This window comes from Puma concolor, chromosome D4, assembly GCF_028749965.1.
Source record: "Puma concolor isolate L17-30 chromosome D4, mPumCon1.1.hap2, whole genome shotgun sequence".
NCBI lineage: Eukaryota > Metazoa > Chordata > Mammalia > Carnivora > Felidae > Puma > Puma concolor.
In genome coordinates this window covers 38,608,948-38,633,404 of record NC_141679.1, presented here as the reverse complement: position 1 = coordinate 38,633,404, position 24,457 = coordinate 38,608,948, and the positions used below count along the sequence as shown (strand labels likewise).

General features: G+C 37.2%; 1 protein-coding gene across 2 annotated transcripts; it reads right to left on the bottom strand.

Moving 5' to 3' along the window:
• Nucleotides 1-242: 242 nt before the first annotated feature.
• Nucleotides 243-20,473, bottom strand: TYRP1 (tyrosinase related protein 1). 2 transcript variants are annotated; one of them, XM_086685290.1, is made up of 8 exons: nucleotides 20,441-20,473; nucleotides 19,410-19,872; nucleotides 17,983-18,305; nucleotides 14,702-14,906; nucleotides 10,688-10,855; nucleotides 7,637-7,816; nucleotides 2,759-2,905; nucleotides 243-1,688 (listed from the first exon to the last, which is right to left on the bottom strand). In XM_086685290.1, exons 2-8 carry the CDS (start codon nucleotides 19,792-19,794, stop codon nucleotides 1,483-1,485), a joined length of 1,614 nt encoding a protein of 537 aa, XP_086541416.1. In that variant the 5' UTR covers nucleotides 19,795-19,872; nucleotides 20,441-20,473; the 3' UTR covers nucleotides 243-1,482. The 2 variants fall into 2 exon arrangements, with proteins under 2 accessions (XP_086541416.1, XP_025784242.1); XM_025928457.2 differs by lacking the exon at nucleotides 20,441-20,473 and adding an exon at nucleotides 20,309-20,417.
• Between the last annotated feature and the right edge of the window lie 3,984 nt (nucleotides 20,474-24,457).

Below are 24,457 nucleotides of genomic sequence, written 5' to 3'. Positions count from 1 at the left end.
TGGGAATATCAGACTCCCCACTTTCTATAGTGTATAATTACTATTGTTCATATTTCTTTTCACCGATTTTGCCAAAAATGTTTGTTCCCAGTGACCAGCCTTTCAAGTTCTTCATTGAGAATATTATTTTAGTTACCCAAGATCAAAAACAGTAAAAATATTTTAGGTTAGAAGATAGGCAGAAGAAAAATTAATGACAGCCTCACACAACTGCGTCATGAAAGCCTCACACACCTGATGACATAATATTATTATTATTTTATTTTGAAAACATATGAAAGACCGATAAGTGATACGAGAAGGCTACTTGAAACACAATGAATTGAATGGTGTTTGTAGAGCACGGTATTGCGTATTCTCCACTTTATGCCTTGCTTTGGGTCACTAAGATATTGGAAGAGGAATGGGGACGTGAAATGTATGAATGGGTTGTTGGCTTCCAGTCCATTGACAGGTAGAACATGGTGGCAAATAGAGAATCAACTGTTTTTTAAACAAAGTGAAGTCTTTACCTCTATAGAGTGTGACAAAGATCAGGATTTTTTTGCGACGTTGAACCTCAGACTAAACCTTAAACTAAACTAAACTTTGGTGCCCAAGGGGAATTTTAGTCTGAAAAACTTAATTGGGATCCCATTTGTAGCTCCACATAATGGATTTTAATTAATAAATGTGGCTTCCTATATATCCGTTGTTCGATGTCAGTGAACGGAAATGTGTTTGCATTTTCACATTGTAGAGATGCCTACTGATGTATTTTAATCAGAGATTTACTATTATGATTTTTCTTTATACATAAACAAAGCACAACAGCTTATTTACATTGTCATATAGTTGGTCTTTAAAACACGCCCAAATCTTCACATTCTCTGCTTAAATATCATAGAGCTGGTGCAAACTACCATTTTATTTTCCTTCACTCTTTTTTTAAATCTCTACCTTCAACACCAATTTCCAGAAATCCCACCAATTCTTAAGTATTTGGAGTCTTCTCCAGGGTAACTAGGCTGTTTCTCAGCGTTTCTTATCATGTGTTCAGGAGGCCACATTCTCAGATTCAGGGTTAGGGTTAGTATATGTGTCTGGTATTTTGCAGTTCAGAGACCTCTCCAGAGGGTTAGGGTTAGGGTTGGGAATTAGGGCTAGAGGACAGGGGTATATGCCTGCAACCTACAATTTTATTTTGTTTTGTTTTGTTTTGTTTTATTTTATTTTTTTATTTTTTTAATGTTTCAAGTTTTTATTTAAATTCTAGTTTGTTAACATACAACCTACCATTTGAAATAGAGTTGGAAAAAAGAATGTATTAAAAAGACTGTGACTCTCTGTGCTCTAGCAAATAATATGTAGAGCTCTAATTCCAACATGGGCGTGCATAAGAAAGAAAGTAATGGAGGAAAAGAACATAAAGTAATTTCATCTGTTATGTTTCAACCAGGTGTTCTTGTGATGCTAATGTATCAGAGAATTGGTCGTTTGTCATTAGACCATAGACTGATTAGGATTGTGCATTTTTTCATATTCTTCAGCATAGTGTTGATATTGATCAGTGAGAAGAGGCTGATGTGCTTCATCCATGTTGCTTCTGGCACGAATCATACAAGAAGCACCCGCAAAAATGACCGCAACCAGGGATAAAGCAGCAACTACTCCTATAGTAACAAGTTCAGAAATACTAAAATTCCGACCTGTGAAAAACAAAAGGAGAACAAAAAATAAACAGTATAATAGTTGCCACCAAAAATCAGCTACCCTAAACTTAGGCATTGTGGCAGGCATTTTACCGAAATCTTCATATGTAATTTTTTAAGTTTATTAATTTATTTATTTTGAGAGAGAGAGAGAGAGAGAGAGAGAGAGAGAGAGAGAGAATCCCAAGCAGGCTCTGTGCTGTCAGCATAGAGCCTGCAGGGTCAATCTCTCGGTTCCTGAGATCATGACCTGAGCTGAAATCAAGAATTAGACGCTTAACCAACTAAGCCACCCAGGTGCCCCCATATAGAACTTTTTTATTGTCCACATTGCTGATGATAACACCTGTCATGTTGAAGGCACTTACCAAATTTCTCCTACTAAGTGGACCCTATTGGGATAGCTATTATTGTTTCTGTTCTAAAGGTGAGAAAATGATGCCATAGAGTTTGAGCCACTTGTCCAAGGTCACTTGGCCAGTAGGTGCCAGAGTTGGTTTAGGGGCCCAAGTCTTTCAAAACCCACATGCTGTGCTCTTCACTATACCCTGTTGCCTTTGTTGGGAAGGGATTGAAAAGAAAATAAGAATGTTTGAATTTCAAAATCTCAGAAAAAGCAGCACAGAGTATCTCATTCCATTTTTTCTTTTTAGAATAAAGAGACGAAGGCACCATTATGTAGTAGAAAAATTGGGACGTATTACATGAACTTAAGCTCGTAACTCATTATCTCTGCCTACTAGAAATATGACCTGTGACAATGACCCTTTCTCAGCTAATCATAGCTAGCCTCATCTTCCTTATTTGTAAAATGAGGATTACAACACTTAGCTCAGAGGGTTGTATGGATTAAATGAGATAGTATGCTATAGAATCAGCTTAATTCCAGATCAGAGTGGGCTCTCAACAAATGTTACATTCAATCTCTTTATCCCAAAATAAAAATCCAAATAAAACCTTCTAAATCTGAGTGGAAAGTATAGGCCTCAGAATACTGTGATTACCTTGAAAGGTAGCAAATGTAGTTTTGGTAATTTCCACAGAAAAGATACATTTTCAATACTCACTTGGCCATTGAACTTCATAAGTATATCCCAGATTGTCTGGAGCAGTGACAAACATTTCTATGTTGGTAACTGGAGGCCAGAATGGCACCATATTGTATTGCCTATTATGTCCAATTGGGGCATTTTCCAATGGAAATGTGGATACATCTAAAATATGCCAAAGACATCTTGTTAATAACATAATAAAGTTAGTATTAATAGATTATTATGTCCTGAAGGTGACCTAAAATAAAATATTCTAGGATAACATAAAAATGTTTTTTTTTAATTTTTTACTGGATAAAGACATAAAAATAGTTTTACTGTATATAGCAGAACAGGGAAAATTGCATAAAACAGAGTTCAAATGTTTTGAACACAGCACTAACATAACATCCAATAGATCAAGAACGTTTAAAAGCAGGGAAGTTGTAGTATTTTATCATCTATGTTGATCATTAGTTGTTTTACTTTTAAATTACAGAAACTTATTTGAAAAAAATTCACTAAACTTCTCTTTCAAGGCTAAAAAAAGATGGACATATAGTTTGCTGAAGCTTCATCTATAAATTTGAGAGGTGCCATATCTAATGGAGGTTTGTCCTTGAATATGAATATTTCTGTTTAGTATTCTTCATTTTTTTCTGTTTACTTCCCGAAATATAAATATGAACTTATCCCCTATATTTTACTCTGTTAGAAAAAACACTTAAATTTTTAAATCAAGTTCCTGGGATATTATTTCCTTCCTGCCACTTCTCCTCTTTCAACTTAAATACAAGTTACAGGCATTTATATTATTAGTGAGTTTCTGTCATCAGGGATAAAAAGAGTGATAGGTTCTTTGTGGCAGAAGATTGTTTTTTTTTTTTTTAATTTTTTAAAAATGTTTATTCATTTTTGACAGAGACAGAGCATAAGCAGGGAGGGTGAGAGAGAGAGAGGGAGACACATCATCCGAAGCAGGCTCCAGGCTCTGAGCTGTCAGCACAGAGCCGGATGCGGGGCTGGAACTCATGGACTGTGAGATCATGACCTGAGCCGAAGTCGGATGCTCAACCGACAACCCAAGATTGTTCTTTTCTATTATTGTTGTTCTACATTTATGTTGATACAACTAAATGAGGTGGGATATCACAAAACCAGAGTTGGAATCGGGCTTGGGCTGGACACGAGTGGACAACTATGTAGAAGAGCTAGAATATGTGAGAAAGTTAGCGGAGTATTACATTTTCTGTTTGCAAGAAATATATCACCTGGACAGTCCCTGTGATCCTGGGAAGCACAGAAAAGTATTTTAGCGTCTACTTTGTAAAACAACTGATCATAGCATGGCATGTAGTGTTCATATTTTTGCGACTTTAGATTTACTATGTATTCATGCTAATTTAATATTTATTGCTTCAAATCTGTTGAGCTCTTACTAACGTAAGACACTGGTCTCGGCATGGAGGCTACAGCACTGCACAGAACAGACAGAACGCCTGGCCCAAGGAATCCACGTTTTGGTGTATTCTCGTTAATTATTTATTAAAGTTAATAATGTAGATAAACTTTTTTTTTTTAACTTTCTATTTCACCTTTCCACTACAGCCTGACTCGAACAGCCTCAATCCCATTCAGCATCAGCGTGGTGATAAAGTTACATCGATTCAACTGAATGGAGGAATAATTGTGAAAATAGCAAACAAGAACAGTAGAATCGTCATGAAACTTCCCTATGCAAGACCCTTCCCAACTCAGTGTTATAGCCAACAGCCTTCAGGATCTTCCCCTGTTACCTCTCTGACCTTGTTATTTCCCACCATTTTCTCCCCACTCTCTGCTCTGCTCTGGCCACAGTGGGTTCCTTTGTTCATCCCAGGATGATTTTCCTCCATGTATTTATGTAGTATTCACCATCCCCTTTCCTGATTTTCTTAGCTTGCAAACACTTTCTCCCATCTAACATACTTTATATTTATTTACTTATTTTTACTGCCATTTCAACTAACAACTAGGGGAGTTCCAGGAGGGAAAATATTTTTGTGTGTTTTGTACGCTACTGTATTTCTGGTACCTAAAATACTATGTAGGAAATGGTAGGCACTCAAATAGTATTATTTTCCAGCTTTACTGAGGTACAATTGACAAAAAATTGTATGTATTTAAGGTATATGACATGATGATTTACAAATGGCCACCTGGTCCGTGAAAAGGTATTCAATATCACTAATTAGGAAATGCCAATTAGAACCATCCTGAGAGATTACCTCACACCTGTAAGGATGGCTGTGGTCAAAAAGAAAAGAGATTACAAGCGTTGGGAAAAGCGTGGAGAGAAGAGAGCTGTTGTGCCCTGTTGGTGGGAATTGGTGCAGCCAGTATGGAAACAGTATGGATGTTCCTCAAAAAATTAAAAATAGAACTACCATATGATCCAGCAGTCCCACTTCTGGGTATATCTCTAAAAGACATGAAATCAGTATCTCGAAGAGATATTTGCACCCATGTTCACTGCAGCATTATCCATAATAGCAAAGATATGGAATCAGATACTGTTTGTGAAAGGCTTTGAGTGTGTGCGTAATTAGTTCATTTCTCTCAGGGCAGGATAAGTAGGGTCTGGTCTGCGAAACGTATACACTGCTTCTTCTGTAAAGCTCACTATATTTAGTGCTATATATAAAACTTCATTCACATGACTCGCATTTGGGAAAAATAGAAAATTGAATTAAATGTGCACATGGATACAAAATGTTAGTGAATAAAACTTAACATCATATTGAATAAAGTTTGCGTGCTCTATATTATACCACCTCATGTCTAATGAGACATCTCATTATATGTGATGACTCTCTTTCCTTCAGCTGTAAAATGCAATTCTTATTCCATTCGGACCCTAATAATTTTATAATCCTATGATTTTTGAAGATACTGCCTTATTATAAAACCTTTCAATACATTTTGAAAACTAATTCCATCCTCCACTCATAGACTTATTTGCAACAAAGACTTCTGCTGTATGCATCATTTTAGACATTTTTCTAATCTTTTTATTTTCCTCCTATGTAGTCGTTCTATGACATTGTTTTTCCAAGGGACATTTGCAGGGACATGGAATATTTAAGCAGAAGGTTAATCGTTAGTGTTCAGTGTTCCTGCAATTTGTAAGTGTTTACATTAACTTGTCTTATAATTTTATGGCCACATTTTGTCAAAAATATGCTTTAGGCTCCCTACTTTTTGCTCATGGTACTTTTCCCTCTACTACTATCCAAGTAACTGAGAGCTATTATGCAATTTATATAGTACAAGCAAAGGAAGTGGGGAGAAAATAACAAAGGTATTTATCTGATTCATCGATGACCTTTAACAACTTGTTATAGATGTCAAATAATGATCTTTTCAATCAGGATATGTAAGGCAAAGGAATACTTGTTTGCATAGTTGAAAGAAAGCTCCAGATTACCCAAGATTCTCCACCTCCTTTTACTTCTTAAGTCCTAAGTAAGAACAACTTACTAACAGCCATGGCCTTGTGAATGGCTGAATAACTACAGCTTGTGCATTGTTGCCTAGTTCTGAGAAGTGCGTGTTTAACAAGTTTTTGTTCATTCCTAAACCTATGACCTCCACTTGACTTGCTATTGTCATAAGAAGTAATATAGCTAAACATATGCAAAACGATAATTATGATTTCTAAAGGAGAGGGATGTTGTTTTATATTAAATGTATGAATGTCTAAGAAAGGTTTGCTAAAGGAGAATGCCTGAGATACTGGTAAAGAATTAGAAGTGAGCGATCGGATTGTAAACATAAGGTAGTCATTATGAAAATCTAGACGCATACTGGACTCAGATTGCATCTCAAGGGTTGTTAATTTCTTGTTTCTCGTTAAAGAAACAGACATTGTAAATTGTAGATAATTCATTATGACTGTAGGTATGCTTGTGAATACATATGAAATAAGGTGGCACTCCAATTAGTGAATTCATAGCAGATGGATGAGTGAATAGTTATATGTGAGTTATTTGTTTCTTGAATGATTTTCTGATGGAACATATGATTTTGACCAACATATCTGTGAATGGTCGTAATCAGGTTGGATTAGAGGCTTCTCCTGTACATACACACCAAGAAATAAGAGACTGGCTGAATTGGGTAGATAAGTCAATAGATACCCAATATTATGTTTATGTGCGGGATAAAGTAAAGGCACAGAAGCCAAAATTTACAAACTTTTGAAGTATGAACATGTATGATGCTTTAACAAATAGAAGTACTTCATTGTTTGCAAAGTGACTTGAGCCTCTCAGCCGAGTAGAAGTGAAGAGAAAGTGGCCTTCTAAATAATATTTTTAAAAACCCATTAAAATGAAGTTGAAAAAGATTTTCTATGCTGTGCTCTCTATAAAAACCAACATTAACTTTTCAAGTTGAAGAGAATTTCCATTTGTAAGAGGCCAGCAGTAATAAAAATCAAAACTGTGGATTATGAGCATAATTTTTTCTGTCTTTTAGGTATCGAAGAAGAGATCAGTGAATTTTTTTTTTATTCACGAGAATGTTCCAAAAAAAAAAAAAAAAGACAAAAAAAGGCATGCAAATATTCATTGGAAGCTACAAGGAAGAAAAATTTGGGAAACATGACAGTCATCTTTTCAAACTAAAAAATGAGAAGGGATTACGTGCTTACTCTGATAATAATATAATACTGTCTCGTAACTATTTTTATAACTTTTTATCTGCATTTTCAAAGTCGTTTGGGACATGTGGAAACAGCTAGATATCACAGCTCTTTTCTCCTTATTTTGAAGTGTAGTTCACATGTGTTAAGTGCGTAGTCTATAGTGATAACCATACCACCTGAACGGTCTCCTTGCTGAGCCCGCAAAAAAGCATAGGAGAATGTCTCACCAGCATTATATCTCCTCAGCCATTCATCAAAGACCGCGTCAGTGAAAGTGTGCAGGAGGACAAAAATAGGATCGTTTGGAGATAAATGGGTTTGTCCCCCTGTTCCATTCAGGAATAGATGAGCCAAATTGTGAAGGCTTCGAATAGCAGGGTCATACTTTCCTGTGGGATCGCTGTAACCTAGATATAAAAAGAGGGGTGAGAAGAATGAAAACCATTGCCAATATCTTGCTTTTCAAATCAACAGCAGCGATTATATCGGGAAACAGTTTCTCCGCAGTTTGTCAGGCCAATTTTTGCCCTGATATAATAGCATTGCTTCTCCGTACCTATGGTTGGTGACATTTCTTGCTATACCCAGAGCTAGGTTAGCTTTAAGCCAGTGGCACGACATTCTAAATGTAGCCTCAAGGTTAAAAATAATGACCTGCAAAGATGCCAGCCAAAGTATATAGAGCACTCTATTTTGACAAGGCAAACATTGGTTCAGTGGAAATAAAGACAGTGGAAATCTCCTTCTCCTAAAAACTAACACAGTTGGGAGGACATCACTCTGATTGTCCTGGACCTTAAATTGCCAGATATTACTTCAGTTTCCTACCTCATTCCTTTTCACTGTCACCATGTTTATTTCGGGAAAGTTATCTTATGTTTGTGGAAAAGTCACAATTTCCCAGAGCATGCTTATCATGTCTGTACTAGTTTTAAACATCTGGAAAGCCTATTGTCAAAACATTTATATAATATTTAATAATTTCCTATGTATCCTCTATTTCCCATATTCTATATGATGTATATGATATCTCTATATAATATGTATATTTCCTACATTTCATGTATTATGTATTTCTTATACTGTATGTCTCCCATATTATATATTGTATATATTTTCCATATATATTTCCAAATGATATTTACTAGGTATATATATTAGGCAGAAGGTAAGGATAGATCACAAAAACGGAGGGTCTGTGATGCAGGATGGAGTTATAAGTGTACCTGGTTGGCTTTAAGAATCAGAGGTGGAAGAACAGGGAAATATTACATATTATTAAATAAAATTAGAATTTAAAACACATTAACCCAAGGTGCCTGGTTCAATCAGCTGAGTGTCTGACTCTTGATCTCAGCTCAGGTCTTGATCTCAGGATCGTGAGTTTAAGCCCTGCATTGAGCTCCACACTGGGTGTGGAGCTGTGTTTTTTTTTTGTTTGTTTGTTTTGTTTTTTTTGTTTTTTAAAGATGATAAAATATATTAACCCATTTGTACAATTACACTCATTTATTTAGTCATTTTGTATACATTTATTCCATTATTATTTTTTTTTATTTACGAAATGTTTAAAGACTGCAACGTACACGGCATGTTGGTTGGCACTGGTCCTTTCAGACCTTCTGTCAGGAAATCAGTATAATTTGTCCTTTGATTGGTCATCATTAAGATGCAACCTACATATTCTTGTAGAAATTAGTGCTTATGGCCAATAGCCAGGTTATGGAAAGAGCCCAAACGTCCATTGACTGATGAATGTATAAAGAAGATGTGGTATATATATATGTGTATGTGTGCACACATATACACACACACATACACACACACACACTGGAATATTACACAGTGATCAAACTCTTGCCATTTGCAACAACACGGATGGAACTAGAGTGTATTATGCTGAGCGAAATAAATCAGTCAGAGAAAGACAAATATCATATGACTTCACTCATATGTGGAATTTAATAAGAAACACAACAGAAGAACATAGGGGAAGGGAAGGAAAAATAAGATAAAAACAGAGAGGGAGGCAAATCATAAGAGACTCTTAAATTCAGAGAACAAACTGAGGGTTGCTGGAGGGGAGGTGGGGGGGGGGCTGTGCCAAATTGGTGATAGGCATTAAGGAGGGCACTTGTTGGGGTGAGCACTGGGTATTATATGGAAGTGATGAATCACTGTGTCCTACTGAAGCCAAAACTGCATTATGTGTTAACTAACTTGAAATTTAAAAAGTAAATTAAAAAAAAGGATATAATGGTTATGGCCTTAGTTTATATACACCAGTTTAGTCAAAACATAGTGATTATTTATTGAATAATCTCCAAATCAGTGCATTCATATTTAGTTATTAATATTAACATAAAGACAGAATAGAATGGCATCCAGTTTTTATGATAATAGGGGAGAGAAAGGAAAATAATGATTAGATTTCTATGTCAAGTATCTCAGATCATGGAGACAGAGAGATCTGTTCCTATTTTTTTTTTCCTCAGGGGGAGGAGCCTAACATGTTTAATGCTATATTTAATGTACATTGTGACAATAAGAAGTTTATAATACATTAAATGTGATTCTGTTGTTTCAAAACTTTAAATATGTATTGGTGATGATTTAGAGATATTAAAATGTATTGTATAAAGACAATGGACTTAAAAAATTTTGATTTGAATTTGTGTTCTGTTACAAACTATCTTGAGAAATTCATTTCACTTCTTTGGTCTTTAGTTTCCTCACCTTTAAAATACTTTGAATGAAATAAGGAGAATCACATTAAATATCATTAGGTAGTAGTTTGAATTTTTATAGTCCTTAAAAACATTCATAGGATAATACAAACCTAAATGAAATATATGGCCCAGCCAGGCATTATTGGATGTCAACTAATTGTTTAGAAACTTTATTGTTATTTTTTAAGAAAAAAAATTAGGCTCTCAAAGTCTTGAAAATTATTTGCCTCTACCAGAATTTGATAGAGTTATAATGATTAGCCACCTCACAGATTTGAGTTAATACTTTTCAGGTATTTTAGAGATTGAAGACTAATTTCCCAAGGATTCTACTATGATAATTTAAAAGAGTTGCATGGCCTGACACTTTTCTTTAAGAAGTTCTTTTTTGAGCAGGGAATTGTGACTACATCATCATAGGAGGCAACATTCATATAAATTCATAAGATCAATATGGCTTCCAAAGATGTTTCAAGGAGATCTGAATGTGAATAGTTCAGTTTACTGTGACAACTAGATAAAAACAAAGCACTGACTTCTTTGACTTACCTTCTACTGTATTTCGGAAACTGTTTGTAGAATTGGAATAAAAAGGAGGGGTGTCAAATAAACCAACTTCCAAACACTGGGCGACATCCTGTGGTTCAGGAAGACGTTGTACCATTGGCCTCGCCACATTTCCAGCTGGATTTCTCCTAATTGGCCCCCCCTCAGTGCCTGGAAAAAAATACAGGGTATAGGAACACTTACAGAATATTTACAGATCTCTTTGCTCTTCCATTTTTATGTAGAGCATGATCACTGAAAGATAGGTTCTCCCCGGTAGAAGAGAACATTTTGAAAAGGCAGACTTAGGGGCATTACAGTGAGAAGATTTAAGTTATCACATTCATATCATTGTGATATGTCTGTGAACAGAGTTAGATGTGTGATACATAAAATCATTGGAAGAAAAAAATGATCACAATAACAGATAGAGGTCCTGTTATTTGTTTAATCAACGTATACCTCATTACTGAAAATATATTAACATCAAAAGTCCATGGGAAATTGAATTTTGCCAAAATAGTCTCATAAACCTAAATCCCACACTAAATCTATATTTCACACGTGTGAAATTTCATATTCAATTACTGTTTGTTTCAAGCCTTCAGAGAAATAAAGAAAAACAATCTACAATTTCTTTGGGAACTGGTCTATATTTCAATCCATACATATTTTTTCAGCAATTAATGTGAGAAATAATTAAACTTGTTAAAAGGCACTTGTTAAAAGGCACTAAGACAAACAGGCAAGCAAAGAGCTGTGATACTAGGGATAATAGAATGGGTGCCTTGAGGGAGGGAGGGAGAGAAGGAAGAAGGAAGGGAGGGAAGGAGAGAAAGAGGAAGAGGGAGAGTGGAAAGGAGAAGGGGAGAGACAGAAAGACAGAGATTGAGAAAGAATATCAATCCTTTCCAGGTGTGTGGTTTCAGAAAGATGTCATTGAAGAAAAGAGATTTGCAGGAGCGCCTTGGTGGCTCAATTGGTTAAGCAACTGACTTCGGTTTAGGTCATCATCTCATGGTTCATGGGTTCAAGTTCTGCATTGGGCTCTGTGCTGACAGCTCAGAGCCTGGAACCTGCTTCTGATTCTGTGTCTCCCTCTCTCTTTGTGCCCCGCCCCCCACCACTTGTGCTCTGTCTCTCAAAAACAAATAAATGTGAGAGAGAGAGAGGAGAGAGAGAGAGAGATATTGCAAAGAACCCTGATTCTCTGAGAAGAATTTTCAGGGTAAATAGGGGAAATGTTACAAGTCAAACATTTTCGACAGAGGTAATAAGAACGATGATATGCCTTATCCTATGAGATAAGCTCCCTCAGAACAAGAACTTTTCCTATTCTCGCTCACCAGTATATCCCTTAATCTTGGTACAGGGCCTGGCAAATAGTAGATGCTAAATAGTTGTCTGGTGTATGTTGATATATGGAAAGATCGTTTGGGCTGTAAAGAGGGCTGGTTGGGGAATAGCTTGCCTGGAGTACAGGACAATGCAAGAGGATGAGGGACGGTGGGAACAATGTAAAGCTAGACCAGATTCATATTGTGGAGAAATTATGTTTAATTCAATAGGAAATGAAGAGAAGTCTTAGGTAGGTGGGAAAAGAGGAGATCGGTTAGGAATATTTTGGATTTTCTGTTCCAATGATCTCGAGAGAAGCATGTGTGTGTCCTAAGAGGATATGCAGAATAATCCACTGGGGTGGGAGAGGTGATATTACAATCTCAATTTGTATTCATTTTACCTCATTCATAAAGCTTACTATGTTGTAATGTTTATAATTAACGTAACGATTAGTACCTGATGAATTAGCATAGCAACTTTATATAATATAAAAATAAAACATATGCCACTCTTGAGGTTGGGAAGGAGATAGCACACTGTTTTAGGTATGCATTATTATTAAAACTTTCAGACTCCACCGGCTAAAACTATCAATCCAAGCTTGTGTTTTAAGGATTATTGTTCAGGAGCTATCAATACATTCCAAGAAAAACACGATAGATTACATGGGTTTTGAAAACATCACACCCTAATCTGCCCTCATGGAGTTTCACAGTGGAAAATTCTGATAGTAAAGAAACTAGTTTAAACGAGTTAAATTTAACCTGGGTCTTTTTAGATTTGTTTGCACATGGACAGCCTCTGCCAGTGCACCTGATTTAACCTCATATGGATTGGAGTCCTGTGGAGTTTCCATGCAGGAATGAATGAAAAGTTCTGAGTGTATGAAGGAGAAAATAGATTTAAGAAATACTGTGTAGAAGGAACAACATTCTTCATATGATGAATCCAAGATGATATTTTAGTGGCTAGAAGAGTCGTAGGTGTCAATAACTCATTCTTGCAATGTACCAAGTTTGGCGCTTTAATGGGACGCTGGAGAGGCATTGTGCAACAAACACATGAAAATACAGGATTGGGATATGTAAGGAAGGTTTGTTCTAAAAATGTACGCGCATGGCTGTCCAGTAAAAGATGATCAATGAAACCACAGGAATGGATAATTTCATCCAAGAACGGAATTAGGAGAATTAAATAAGATATATGAAAGCATTTGGTACCATATCAGGCACGTAGTACGTGTTCAATAAACTGTTAGTTTCCTTTCATCTTTCACTGGCCTAATAAAGAAAATTCTTGGTGTTTATATCACAAACTAAGAAAAGAAGTATTCCTCAAATGTGTTTCCCTAAAATACACAATCTTCAATTTTTCATGAAACTACGTGTCTTGGTTATGAGACCTCTTGACAAGAACAAGTGATGAAAATAGAATCTTCTCTCCTCTGCCATAATTTTATTTACCCACTTAAACTGTGCTATATTTTGGCATCCAGTCACCAGTATCGTTAGAAAAGGTCTGGAAAAAAATTCCTAGGACAAAATACAATAGCCTGCTCAGAAAGGGATTAATGCTTTCGTATCTAAAGATATATTGATTCTCAACGTCATTTCAAGGTGGGATCACTCACTCAGCTTGCTAAACAAATACAAAATTTATTCTAATTTTTAAACTTCAACCGAAAAAAAAAAATCCATACACTATCACTTCTCTTTTTCCTATATGCAGCTAAAAATTCTTGTAATGCTGAAAAAAATCTACTGAATTGTTCTATTTAGAATATTCTTTTTGAAGGATATTCTTTTTTTTTAAGGTTGATATAGGAATTTCATATTTTCAGCTGAAAAGTATATATGGAAATAAATATATTTTGAAGACGTTAACAAAATAAATTCCCATGAATCCAGTTTTTACATTGAAGAACAAGTTTAAAATAACCAAACATGCCTGAAGAAGGAAAGTGGATGGGGTAGGTGACTAATAATTAAGACCTTGTGTTGGTGCCACAGAGAGAGGTAATAATGTGATCCAAGGAAGAGAACAACACACTCAGGAACAGACCCACATATCACAGAACCTTGATCTAAGGCAGCAGTGGCCTATACATCACTGGAGAAAGGACGCCGGGACAGCTGGTTTAGCATTCCCTTTTTGTGTTCGCTTTGACAGAGGTGCAAAGCAGTTAGCTGGAAGACATCTTGCATAAGGTATCTTCCTTTTCTTAAAGATACCCTGCATATCACCTTTTGCTTTTGACCCTCTGACTAGAACTTTACTCTCAGGTCACTTCAAACTCTTTCGGCATATTTCAGGTTTCCTAGGGAAACAATTTGCTCTGAAATTTCAACTCAAGACACATGACTACTCAGGAGTGCTGTATGTGCTAAGAGGATTAATCTTATAAAACCATACGTTTCCAAAGTAAGAGAGTGAGCAAGGCACTGGCCAAATTTCTCAAGAAAAGCAGTGTAAAAATGTATAGACACTCTCTGTTCCCCCCGGGAACCTTATAGAGTGCCTTGAGTAGCGTAGGTGTTCAATGAACGTCTGTACATCGATTCTCTCTAATAAAATATTTTATTCTGAAGTCCTTAGTAGAATGAGGGCTTTCAGACAGCACATTTAATCTCTTTAGGTAATAGGGAATTCTGAATCCTAGATGGGTTTGGAACTTACTATTACAAAGTGTTCCCAGGGTATCATAATCCTCCAAGGACTCGCAGACCACTTGCCATTGAGAAAAGACAGAGTTCAGGCTTATAAGAGTGGGGTCAAAGTTGCTTCTCGATCCCATGAGGTCATCGGTGCAAATGTCACAGATGTTCTTCCCGGTTGCAAAATTCCAGTAAGGAAGGGAAAATGAAGGATCCTGCAACATTTCCTAGATCAAAGAAACTCTGTTAGCGTTCTCTGCTTTTGTTTAAAATTCTCCCCCTTTGCTTGGTTTTCTCCCTGGCTGTCTGTTTCTATCAACTCTCTTTTGGTAATTAGAACCAGTCAGTGTATCAGTGGTGTCTGAGTAGCCAGAGGAATTAAATATCTTACTTAACAAAGCTTATCACATACTATGAAGAGTTATTGAGGCACTAGAGAGAATGAAACTCAACTCATCATACAGAAGTTTCTACAAATGCTATTTTTGGGGAAAGAAGTCTCCCCCCCCCTTTTTTTTCAGGTAGGTAATTCAAGTTCTATTAGTGATACCAAAAAAATATATATATCAATAATAGCTTTCGCTCCTTGACATTTTACCTCCTGTTTCCATATCTCTAATTCAAGCATCATGGAGTCTTGGTCTGGAGCCAGATCCAGTCTTTAAATATATTATGTAGAGCAGTGCTTTTTGTTTTCTTTCTTTCTTTCTTTCTTTCTTTCTTTCTTTCTTTCTTTCTTTCTTTCTCTTTCTTTCTTTCTTTCCATTTAACATGAATGACTTCAGGCATTTAGATTCTGGTTTTTAAAATTTATTTGTGGGTTAGCAAGGGTAGTGGAAGAAGCCCATGTGAATTCCAGGTTTTCCAAATATGAGCTATATGGATTCGACTTTTCACAGGCTACACAGACAATCTCTTTCACATCACCGTATCTGCCTGGATACTGAAGGCGTTTTACTTAAAGACCCCCGCTTCAGAATCTAAACTGTTAAGACTTGGGTTTCTGCTTAAAAACTAATACCAACGGGAAATGTGAAATGAAGCAGAGTATTTCTTTGTGCACACAGTTCTTTAGACCAGAGACATAGTTTCCTTTCAGAGCTGATCTCAACAATTTTAAAAGTACTGGATTCAGGGGATGCCTAGGTGGCTCAGTGGTTTAAGTGTCCTACTCTTGATCTTGGCTCAGGCCGTGATTTCACGGTTCGTAAGATCAAGCCCCACTTCAGCTCTGCGCTGACAATGTGGAGATCTCTTTCTCTCTCAAAAAACAAAATAATACAAAACAAACAAACAAAAACCTTAAAAGAAAAAGTAATGGACTCAAGGTCACATGCTTATTTTATTGAGTTCCTTAAAACATATTTTTATTGTATTTGTTCTATTTCCTTTAGACCTTTGGGGAGTTATATTTAGGGAGTGAGATTTAAGTGTAGAGATTGCCATCATTGTGCCTCACCTCCTAAGCATTTCGTACATTTCTGCTTTTTCACTTTAAACCCTTTAGGAAGCATTTCCTGGTCCCCAGGGTATTTTAGAGAACCAAAAGCTTTCCAAAGCATCCTCCTTTATTGATCTCCAGGGGTTTAGAGTCCTTGTTTAGAAGCCATTGTTCTGGTTCACAAAAATTAGTGACAGCTTCCAAGGGATCATTAAGAGTCAGTTTGTAGTTCAGAATTGACATTTGGGAGTTGGAGAATATTCATGTGGCATTTCAACTGTGCATTACATTTAGACTGTAATTCCTTGGATCCCTTGTGCTGTTGGGTTTTAAAAATATAAGGCATAGAGGTTGAAGTTTACACAGGCAAAATCGAAGCTTTTAGATACTTTCCACCTGCCCTTTCATTTTGGTGTGCCCATGAGAAAATGACTTGGAGGCATGGAGATCTGGAGTTGATTACAAATGACAGATTTATCTACTCATAATCTACTAAATGTCTTACTTGTAATAAGAGCTATAAAATATGAAGTTCAGAGTATCAGATGAATTAACTTAATCACTCTCAAACTGAATATGGATGGACCACTTTTATACCAATGCTTTATTCTGTATTTTAGTGCATTAATTCTCTCTCGCCTCACCATTTATTTTCTTGTGATAGTGCTGGACACAAGCATACTGCAAATCAATAAATGAATCTAAACACCTTTTTTACCCTCAGATATTTTTAGATTAACTTTTATATTTTAATTTGAGGGAAGGAATCCATTTACCTAGAAAACACGTTCATTTTGTGGATTTCCTAGTTGAGATCTAGTAATTTAAAATTTCATTTTATTTTTTAATGTTTATTTATTTTGTGAGAGAGAGAGAGAGAGAGAGAGAGAGAAAGAGCAAGTATGTGTGTGGGGGGGAGGTGAGAGAGAGAGAATCTCAAGCAATCTCTGTGCTGACAGCACAGAGCCTGATGTGGGGCTTGAACTCATGAACGCTGAGATCATGACCTAAGCCAAAACCAAGAGGCAAACACTTAACCAACTGAGCCATCCAGGCGTCCCTCAAATTTCATTTTAAAATTACAATACTCTTCTCAAGAAAAGCAATTGGTAAAATAAATGATAAAAAAGTATCTATGTTAACATACTTTAATGTGGTTTGAGGTTCTCCGCTTAAAATATAAGCAGGAAATACTTATGTTTGGGCTGAGGTCTACTATATGCCCCAAAAGTTGATGCCTTTTAAGTAAAAATGAGACCTGAATGGTGTGATACTTTTAGTAGGTTTCTGAGGTAGGAGGCATGGAAACAAAACAGAGTTCAATCAACATATGACAGTATAAAGGATATTGTTTTTCATAATTTGTATTTTGTGCCATAAACTCAGAATCATTTGCTGGCATAGCAAGGTGTATATTTGGGACTTGGTAGACTGAGAACTGTATGCACACTTTTTTTTTTTTTTTTTTTTTTTTTTATCCAAACCAGGAGGAGGGGGTATCGATTTACATTTGGGAAGGCCAGCCCATCAACTGAGATTCTTTTGTTGCAAGCTATATGAAGATCATTTTTTCAATTATGCTGCAGCATATGTCCATCACGTTACATCACACCTAGAGATGTCTCAACTGGCTCCCTCACCATTGATATTACTTTCTTTTCCCTTCACAAAAGATGAAGACTAATTAATGAGTAAGTAATTTACTAATAGGGAGAAATTTAGAATGTCAAAGACAGATTAATATCATGAAATCGCTTTGCCATCACATGTTTTGATCACTCAGAGCGTAGTGGATGAAAACGGCTTCCAAACAATCCACCTTGTCTGTCGGGGACCTGAAAAGTGCAACGTGTCACACATACCTGCATGTCTCTCTCCAATTGCAGAAGGTGGTACCTGTGCCATGTGAGAAAAGCCGGTCCCTCGTGAGAGAAATCCACTTCTCCAAAGCTTTCCTGTCCCGGCCCAAGGAAAGTCTTTTTGACCGAATAGTAGTGTGTCCAAACAAAGTAGTTGTAAATGGAAATGTTCTCAAATTGTGGCGTGTTGCCATCTGGCCCCAATATTTCTTCTGATCTCCTGGTGGCGATGACAAACTGAGGGTGCATTGTCCGCTTGGCCAGATGCAGGGCCTGGACAAAGTGGTTCTTTTCTTCTGCACTCAAGTCCAGAAGATTTCTCCTGACTTCAAGGATACAACATTCAAACGTGAAAATGTGCCACATGAGCATTGTCTTAACACTGCGTCCCATGTACCCATTAATGCAATTTGCATATATGCTTAAATAAGTTTATACTCCTTTAAAATTCCCCTCACCCAAATCTCTTCTTTAGGCCTGTTTTCTGCCTTCCCCCGCCCCCTGCCTGCCAACTTACTCTAGGGTTTTCATTAGTTTTCGTTATTATGACTGTGGACTTTATGATTCTGTGATCTCGTATTTATTTCTGCTCATCATTGGTATATTTTTCTGGAACTTTCTATCTTTTCAAAATCATAAGCCTCGTAAAAAACATGGCATAGTGGTTAATACCAGGGACTTACTCTGTGACTCTGTACACGTGTTTCTAAGTCTCACCTTCTCATCTGAAAGGGTGTATATAAAAATAACACCTGCTTCATAGAGTCGTAAAGGTTAAAGAATACACACATAAAAAGCAATTATATCAGAGCGTGGCTCATAAAATAGACTCAATAAACATTCTGTTAGACCCTTGGCCCAATGCTTGGCACATAGAAAACAACGATGTATCGCTGGATTTACTATTTAAAGCTTTATTATTTATTGCCATTTAGTAGAGTGAAGGCCAGGCTTGTCACCTGAAATGGCTGAACTTGATCATCACAAGGGGAAATTTCTTTGTGGGTTAGCAAGTGTAGTAGAAGTAGATCATGGTTTAGAGCTAGACCGACCTCACTGGCAAATTCGAGGTTTTTCAAGTACCAGCTGTAAGGATTTGACCTTTCTGAACCTCACTTACTACAATTAACATAACTACCTTGAGAAGTCACTGAAGGGTCTAGTCATGAACACCTACCATGGTTCCCTGCATGGAGCAGTTGCTCCATAAATGTTTTGGAAGGAGATCTTGTCAGTCAGAGGATCTGAGCCTTAACCTCAACTCTTTAAATACACTTATTAGCCTCTCTGAGCCTCAGTTTCCTCAACTGTGAAGAGGGAAGAATGAGTTGTATGATTTTCAGATGTGCTTCCAGCTCAACTGATTTAGGTTCCTATTAAATGCATAGAGTCTCATGAAGAACTGTATATACACACAGATCCCCACTTACCTATGAGAACTCTCTGGTCACAGGCAGCTCCTTTCCATCCAGGACGGCAAGTCCCACAGTTGTGTCCTGAGAAATTGCCATTGCATCGGCATGTCCTGTTGAAGAACCTCGTGGGCCAAGCCTCCCGATCATCTCTGCCATCATGCGGGTAATGGGGGCTGTGGGGTCGTGAGTCTGCAGTCACTGCCTCACACCTGCCCCGCCCTGACGAGGAGCCACAGCGGTCAGTCCCAGGCCCAGACAGTGGGGACAGGTCTGGGCAACACACACCATTTCTCAGAGCCTCAACAGTGGCACACTGTCTTGGGAATTGAGCCCAGGTCTGTTGAGAACACAGCAGGGGCAAGATGATGTATCCCAGAGAGAGGAATTTATGGGCTTTCATTCTGCTCGAAGCAAGAGTGAAGAACAGATCTCTGGTTTGCAGCCCTTTGTGTAGAGACTGAAACACATAAAAATCAGGCTGAAAAGGAGAAAGCAAAATGGCATTAGTGCAAGTTTTCTTTTTGTGCTGTTATAAACAGGCAGGAGCCCTCCCTAGCCACCCGCAAAATGCTTTTCATATCTGTGAAATGACATTTCTCGCAAATAGTAAAAATAGTAATTTACCTGGAAAAACTTGACATGGATAATAACTACATAATTAAATCCCCTGCCCTAGCATTTAGTTTTCTTTATTTTAAATTTCTATTTATGAAAAAAAAAAAAAATACTTATCATAGATGTCTCTTATCCAAAGCATTCGTTAGCAGGTCATGGCCATTAATTACATTTAGCCATGAAGCTGAAAGAATTGGAAGCAGATTTCCTGCTAGTTAATTTCCGTGACTTAAAATCTCCCATCCTAATGGAGTTTTGGCGGGCATCCACCTGCTCCCCATAGAGCTTCCCTCCAGTACCTTAAACTCCAGAGCGGGTTCTCTGATGAACCCCTCTCAGAGCTGAGTGTTTTATATTTGCTTGTCCCCTGATGTCAGAGCTGTTAATTGCATGTGAGTTTCTGCTTGATAACTAATCCCAAATCTGCTCACCCAAACTGGGAGGGGCTGGTCCTCTTCCCCACCCTTTACTAATCCCCTTTCACTTCAGTGCGTTTTTCTGCCCTTTAAGTACTTTGTTAGCACATGATTCCCTTCCCACTGATTTCCTTGTGATGCTTAAAGTTTTAAGAAAAGGTCAGAGGCACTAATTTGGAACACAAGTCGGAGAAACTAGAGAGCTTTTGTTTGCGTTGTAGAGATTTAGGTGCTTTTTTTTTTTTTTTTCCTTTGACTTATATCTTTAGAAGATGAATGAGATTACTTACATTTCCTTAGTGATACAAGGGCTAGACAAGTACTTGTATCTGATGGTAGCTTTGAGTTGTGTTTGGTCTTGAAAACAGATGTTGCCATTCTTACAATTTCTATAGGGGATAACTGAAGTAGAAAAGCCATCAGATACAACTTCCCCGAGTTACATGGCATTGGCCTTCATGGCGCCCGCTGGTGTTGAGAGTTGGGTACTCCAGTTCCTTTACCTCCACTGGGGTAGTGTCATCTACGTGGCCAAGCATCACAGGCTCACTACTACTTCTGTTGTTTAGAAGATGACCGCTGAATGGCTTCTTCTTTCCTTGTGCCAATGGCACACTAATTTTAAATTTTAAAATGTTGCCATAGTGTTAATTAATCATTAATCGATATCTCAAGGTTTCATATCCATTCAGGGCAAATTTAATTGTGGAAAATAATGCATATAAAATGATATTTAGATAGTCTTTTTGGTCATTCTGCTTTTTTTAGTCCGACCTCTTACTGGATCAAAGTAGATTATCATTTTTCTCTCTGGAATAAAGGTAGTATTAATGTAACATTGGTGGGTTTCTTCATTTTGACAAAGGTACTAAAGGCATGGATGTTAACATCTGTGTAACTTTTCTGTATATCTAAAATTATTACAAAATAAAATATGTATTTTAAAAAACTCTTTAAAACAGTTTTAAATTATTCATCCATATTCATATATCATAAGTTATTCATCCATATTCATATATATATTCATGTGTGCAGATATAAGTATACCACAGTGTGTTATATTACGTTGAAAGAAAAAAAAATGAGGCTTTGCCCATTACACCTCTTTGTTATATAATTTTTACAGTTACCTCAGGGTACCCTGAGTGCAGTGTGATACATAACTGACTGGTAGGCACAATGTGGGGGCATCTGTATCAAATCACCTAATAGTAATTAAATATAAGAATAAATGTAAAATGATGTTCTGATATTTTCTTTCTGGACCCCTTAGGAGACTGTGAGAATCCCACCCTGGAGATCACTGCTAAGGGTGATCTCATCCTACCACGTGGAATTCATCTATGGGCTAGAGAATCTCAAGTCAGTAGCTCTAATAACACTGTCTCCCCAGAGGTCCTGACTTCTATATCTAACTGCCTACTCGCTAAGTCCATTTAGACGCCTAGGAGATTCATCAGACATTTATAAAATGTGTTCCTCTGTCTTTCACATCTCAGTAAAAGGAATCACTGTTCAGCCCATTGCTTAGGAAAAAAACAACACGCCAAAGTCATTGTTTTTTCTTCTTTGTTTCACAGAGACTGCGCTCATCAATTGGACCGACAGGGTCTAATTGGAAGCCGTCCTTAGCTCACACCTGCCCTGTGGCCATGACCTCATTTATCTCTTCACCTTCCATGCTTCACCACACAGGAATGTATTCTCCACGGAAGATTTTATTCTCCACTTAGCAGTGTGAAAGAACTTTTACTACTGATACCCGATCACCACTGCTCTCAACAAAACCCTTCAATGTCTTCCAAATACACATAGAATAAAATCCAAATGCTTACTGGAGACTATATGATCAGGCCCCTCCTATCTCTTACAACGTGCTAGCATCCTCCTCATTACTCCTTTGTTCAATGGCCAACTGGCCATTGGCCTTGTCCCCAAGTCTTTGTGCAACTTTCTATTTCACTTCATTCAGGTTTCTATTCCAATGTTATTTCTTCAGAGTGGTCTTGCCTGATGATCCCACCTGTCAGCTCCTAACCTCATCATTTATTACTTCCTTTTTAAGATTTACTCTTTAAAGTACTAAACACTGACTATAATTTTTGTTCCATATTAATTTTTCACTTATTGTTTCTCTCACTCATCGTAAGGCAAGTTTTTGTCTTTCTTTTTCAATACTGACCTGAGAAATCATTAGAGAATCACATAGCCATTAAAATTTTTTTTTTTTTTTTCTGGGGTGCCTGGGTGGCTCAGTCAGTTAGGTGTCCGACTTCAGCTCAGGTCATGATCTCACTGTCCGTGAGTTCCAGCCCCCTGTTGAGCTCTGTGCTGACAGCTCAGAGCCTAGAGCTTGTTTCAGATTCTGCGTCTCCCTCTCTCTCTGCCCCTCCCCCACTCATGCTCTGTCTCTCTGTCTCTCTCTCTCTCTAAAATATATAAGCATTAAAAAAATTATTTTAGAGAGAGAGTGTACAAGTAGGGGATAGGGTGAGAGGGAGAGAGAGAGAATTGGAGTCAGATGTGGGGCTCGATCCCAGGACTCTGGGATCATGACCTGAGCCGAAATCAGGAGTCAGACACTCAGTCGACTAAGTCAGCCAGGCCAGGCATCCCTAGCCATTTTTTTTTTTGTTGTTTGTTTGTTTTCAGTGAAGTTGGGCTAGACATCTGACTTACTCCTAATCTAAAGATTCATCAGTATTCCCACTAAAAGAAAAAATACAACCTACCTCCAGTATTTTTATTAGTTACTATTAATGAACATCTATAATTTCCTAAATGTTATACATACACTATATACCCTTCTTCAAAAATATTATTAAAATATTACTTTTATGCCTGTGTTGCAGATGAAGACACAGAAGTTTATGGAGATCAAAAATTCTTTAAAATTCATGTAATTTTCAGTTTCAGGTTTTGAACTCAACTTAGTTTGTTTCCAAGACTAACTGTGCTTTGCAAGTACTGCTCCCATTCTAAAAAAAGAAAACCAGAGAATGGAAAAAGTGCTGTATTTTGAGTCATAAAATATACCAGCTTTGCCTTGGTAAACAAGGGCCTTCATTTCTCTGAGTCTCAGTCCCTCATCTGTAAGTCATATGTAATAAAGAAATATTGTTGGGGCGAAAAACTCAAATAAAAATAGCCAGCAGAATGCAGACTGTCAATCAATAGTAGTATGGGGCACCTGGGTGCCTCAGTCTGTTGAGCATCCGACTTCGGCTCAGGTCATGATCTCGTGGTCTGTGAGTTCGAGCCCTCGGTCGGGCTCTGTGGTGACAGCTCAGAGCCTGGAGCCTGTTTCCGATTCTGTGTCTCCCTCTCTCTGCCCCTCCCCCTGTTCATGCCCTGTTTCTCTCTGTCCCAAAAATAAATAAACGTTAAAAATTAAAAAAAAAAATAGTGTGATAAGTAAATGAATAAAAGAAATCTTAAAGTAGATGAAAAATACTGAAATTAAAACCATATTCATAACTAACTTCGTAGCCTAGAATGCATTGTATGCCGTGTCTTTATTATTACTAAATATCCAATCAGTTCTACGAGGAGTCCTGTGGAGCAAGAATTTTAAACACTGAAGAGAGGCGAAAAGCTGAAATGGCAGTGTCTACTATTTGTAAAAACCTGGAAGTAGATGACAAGTAGTATATTGTACCACATACGCTGACATCATTTCTTAGCTTTCTCATGTGTTCTAATGTGGGAGGCTGGTGCAAAGTGTAAAAAGAAAAATGTACTTACGCCTTTCCTCTTTCACTGAACACTGTGGACTGGTTAGCATGCCATAATCCGGCAAAGTTATTCACAGCATAGTTCAGAAATGAATTTTAAAACACATATGCAACAGACACACGTTGGCAGCATAAGAAGACTTGTCAGGAATCACCGTTGGTGTGTGAGATACATTCAAACCGGATGTGAAAATCACCTCTTGGGGAAAAGGAACCGATCCCTACTTCCTATTTTTTCCTTTCAAGACTTATCAACATCATTTATAAAAGAAGTTACCAGAAATCTAAATGATAAGGA

What these genes read in the sequence shown, in the direction of transcription:
- TYRP1 (XM_086685290.1), bottom strand. Translation starts at nt 19,794, where the DNA reads ATGAAAGCCCATAAATTCCTCTCTCTGGGATACATCATCTTGCCCCTG. An exon ending in TGACCAGAGAGTTCTCATAG is followed by an intron (nt 18,306 to 19,409) that starts GTAAGTGGGGAT and finishes GTATCCTTGAAG; the next exon opens with TCAGGAGAAATCTTCTGGAC. An exon ending in AATTGGAGAGAGACATGCAG is followed by an intron (nt 14,907 to 17,982) that starts GTATGTGTGACA and finishes TCTTTGATCTAG; the next exon opens with GAAATGTTGCAGGATCCTTC.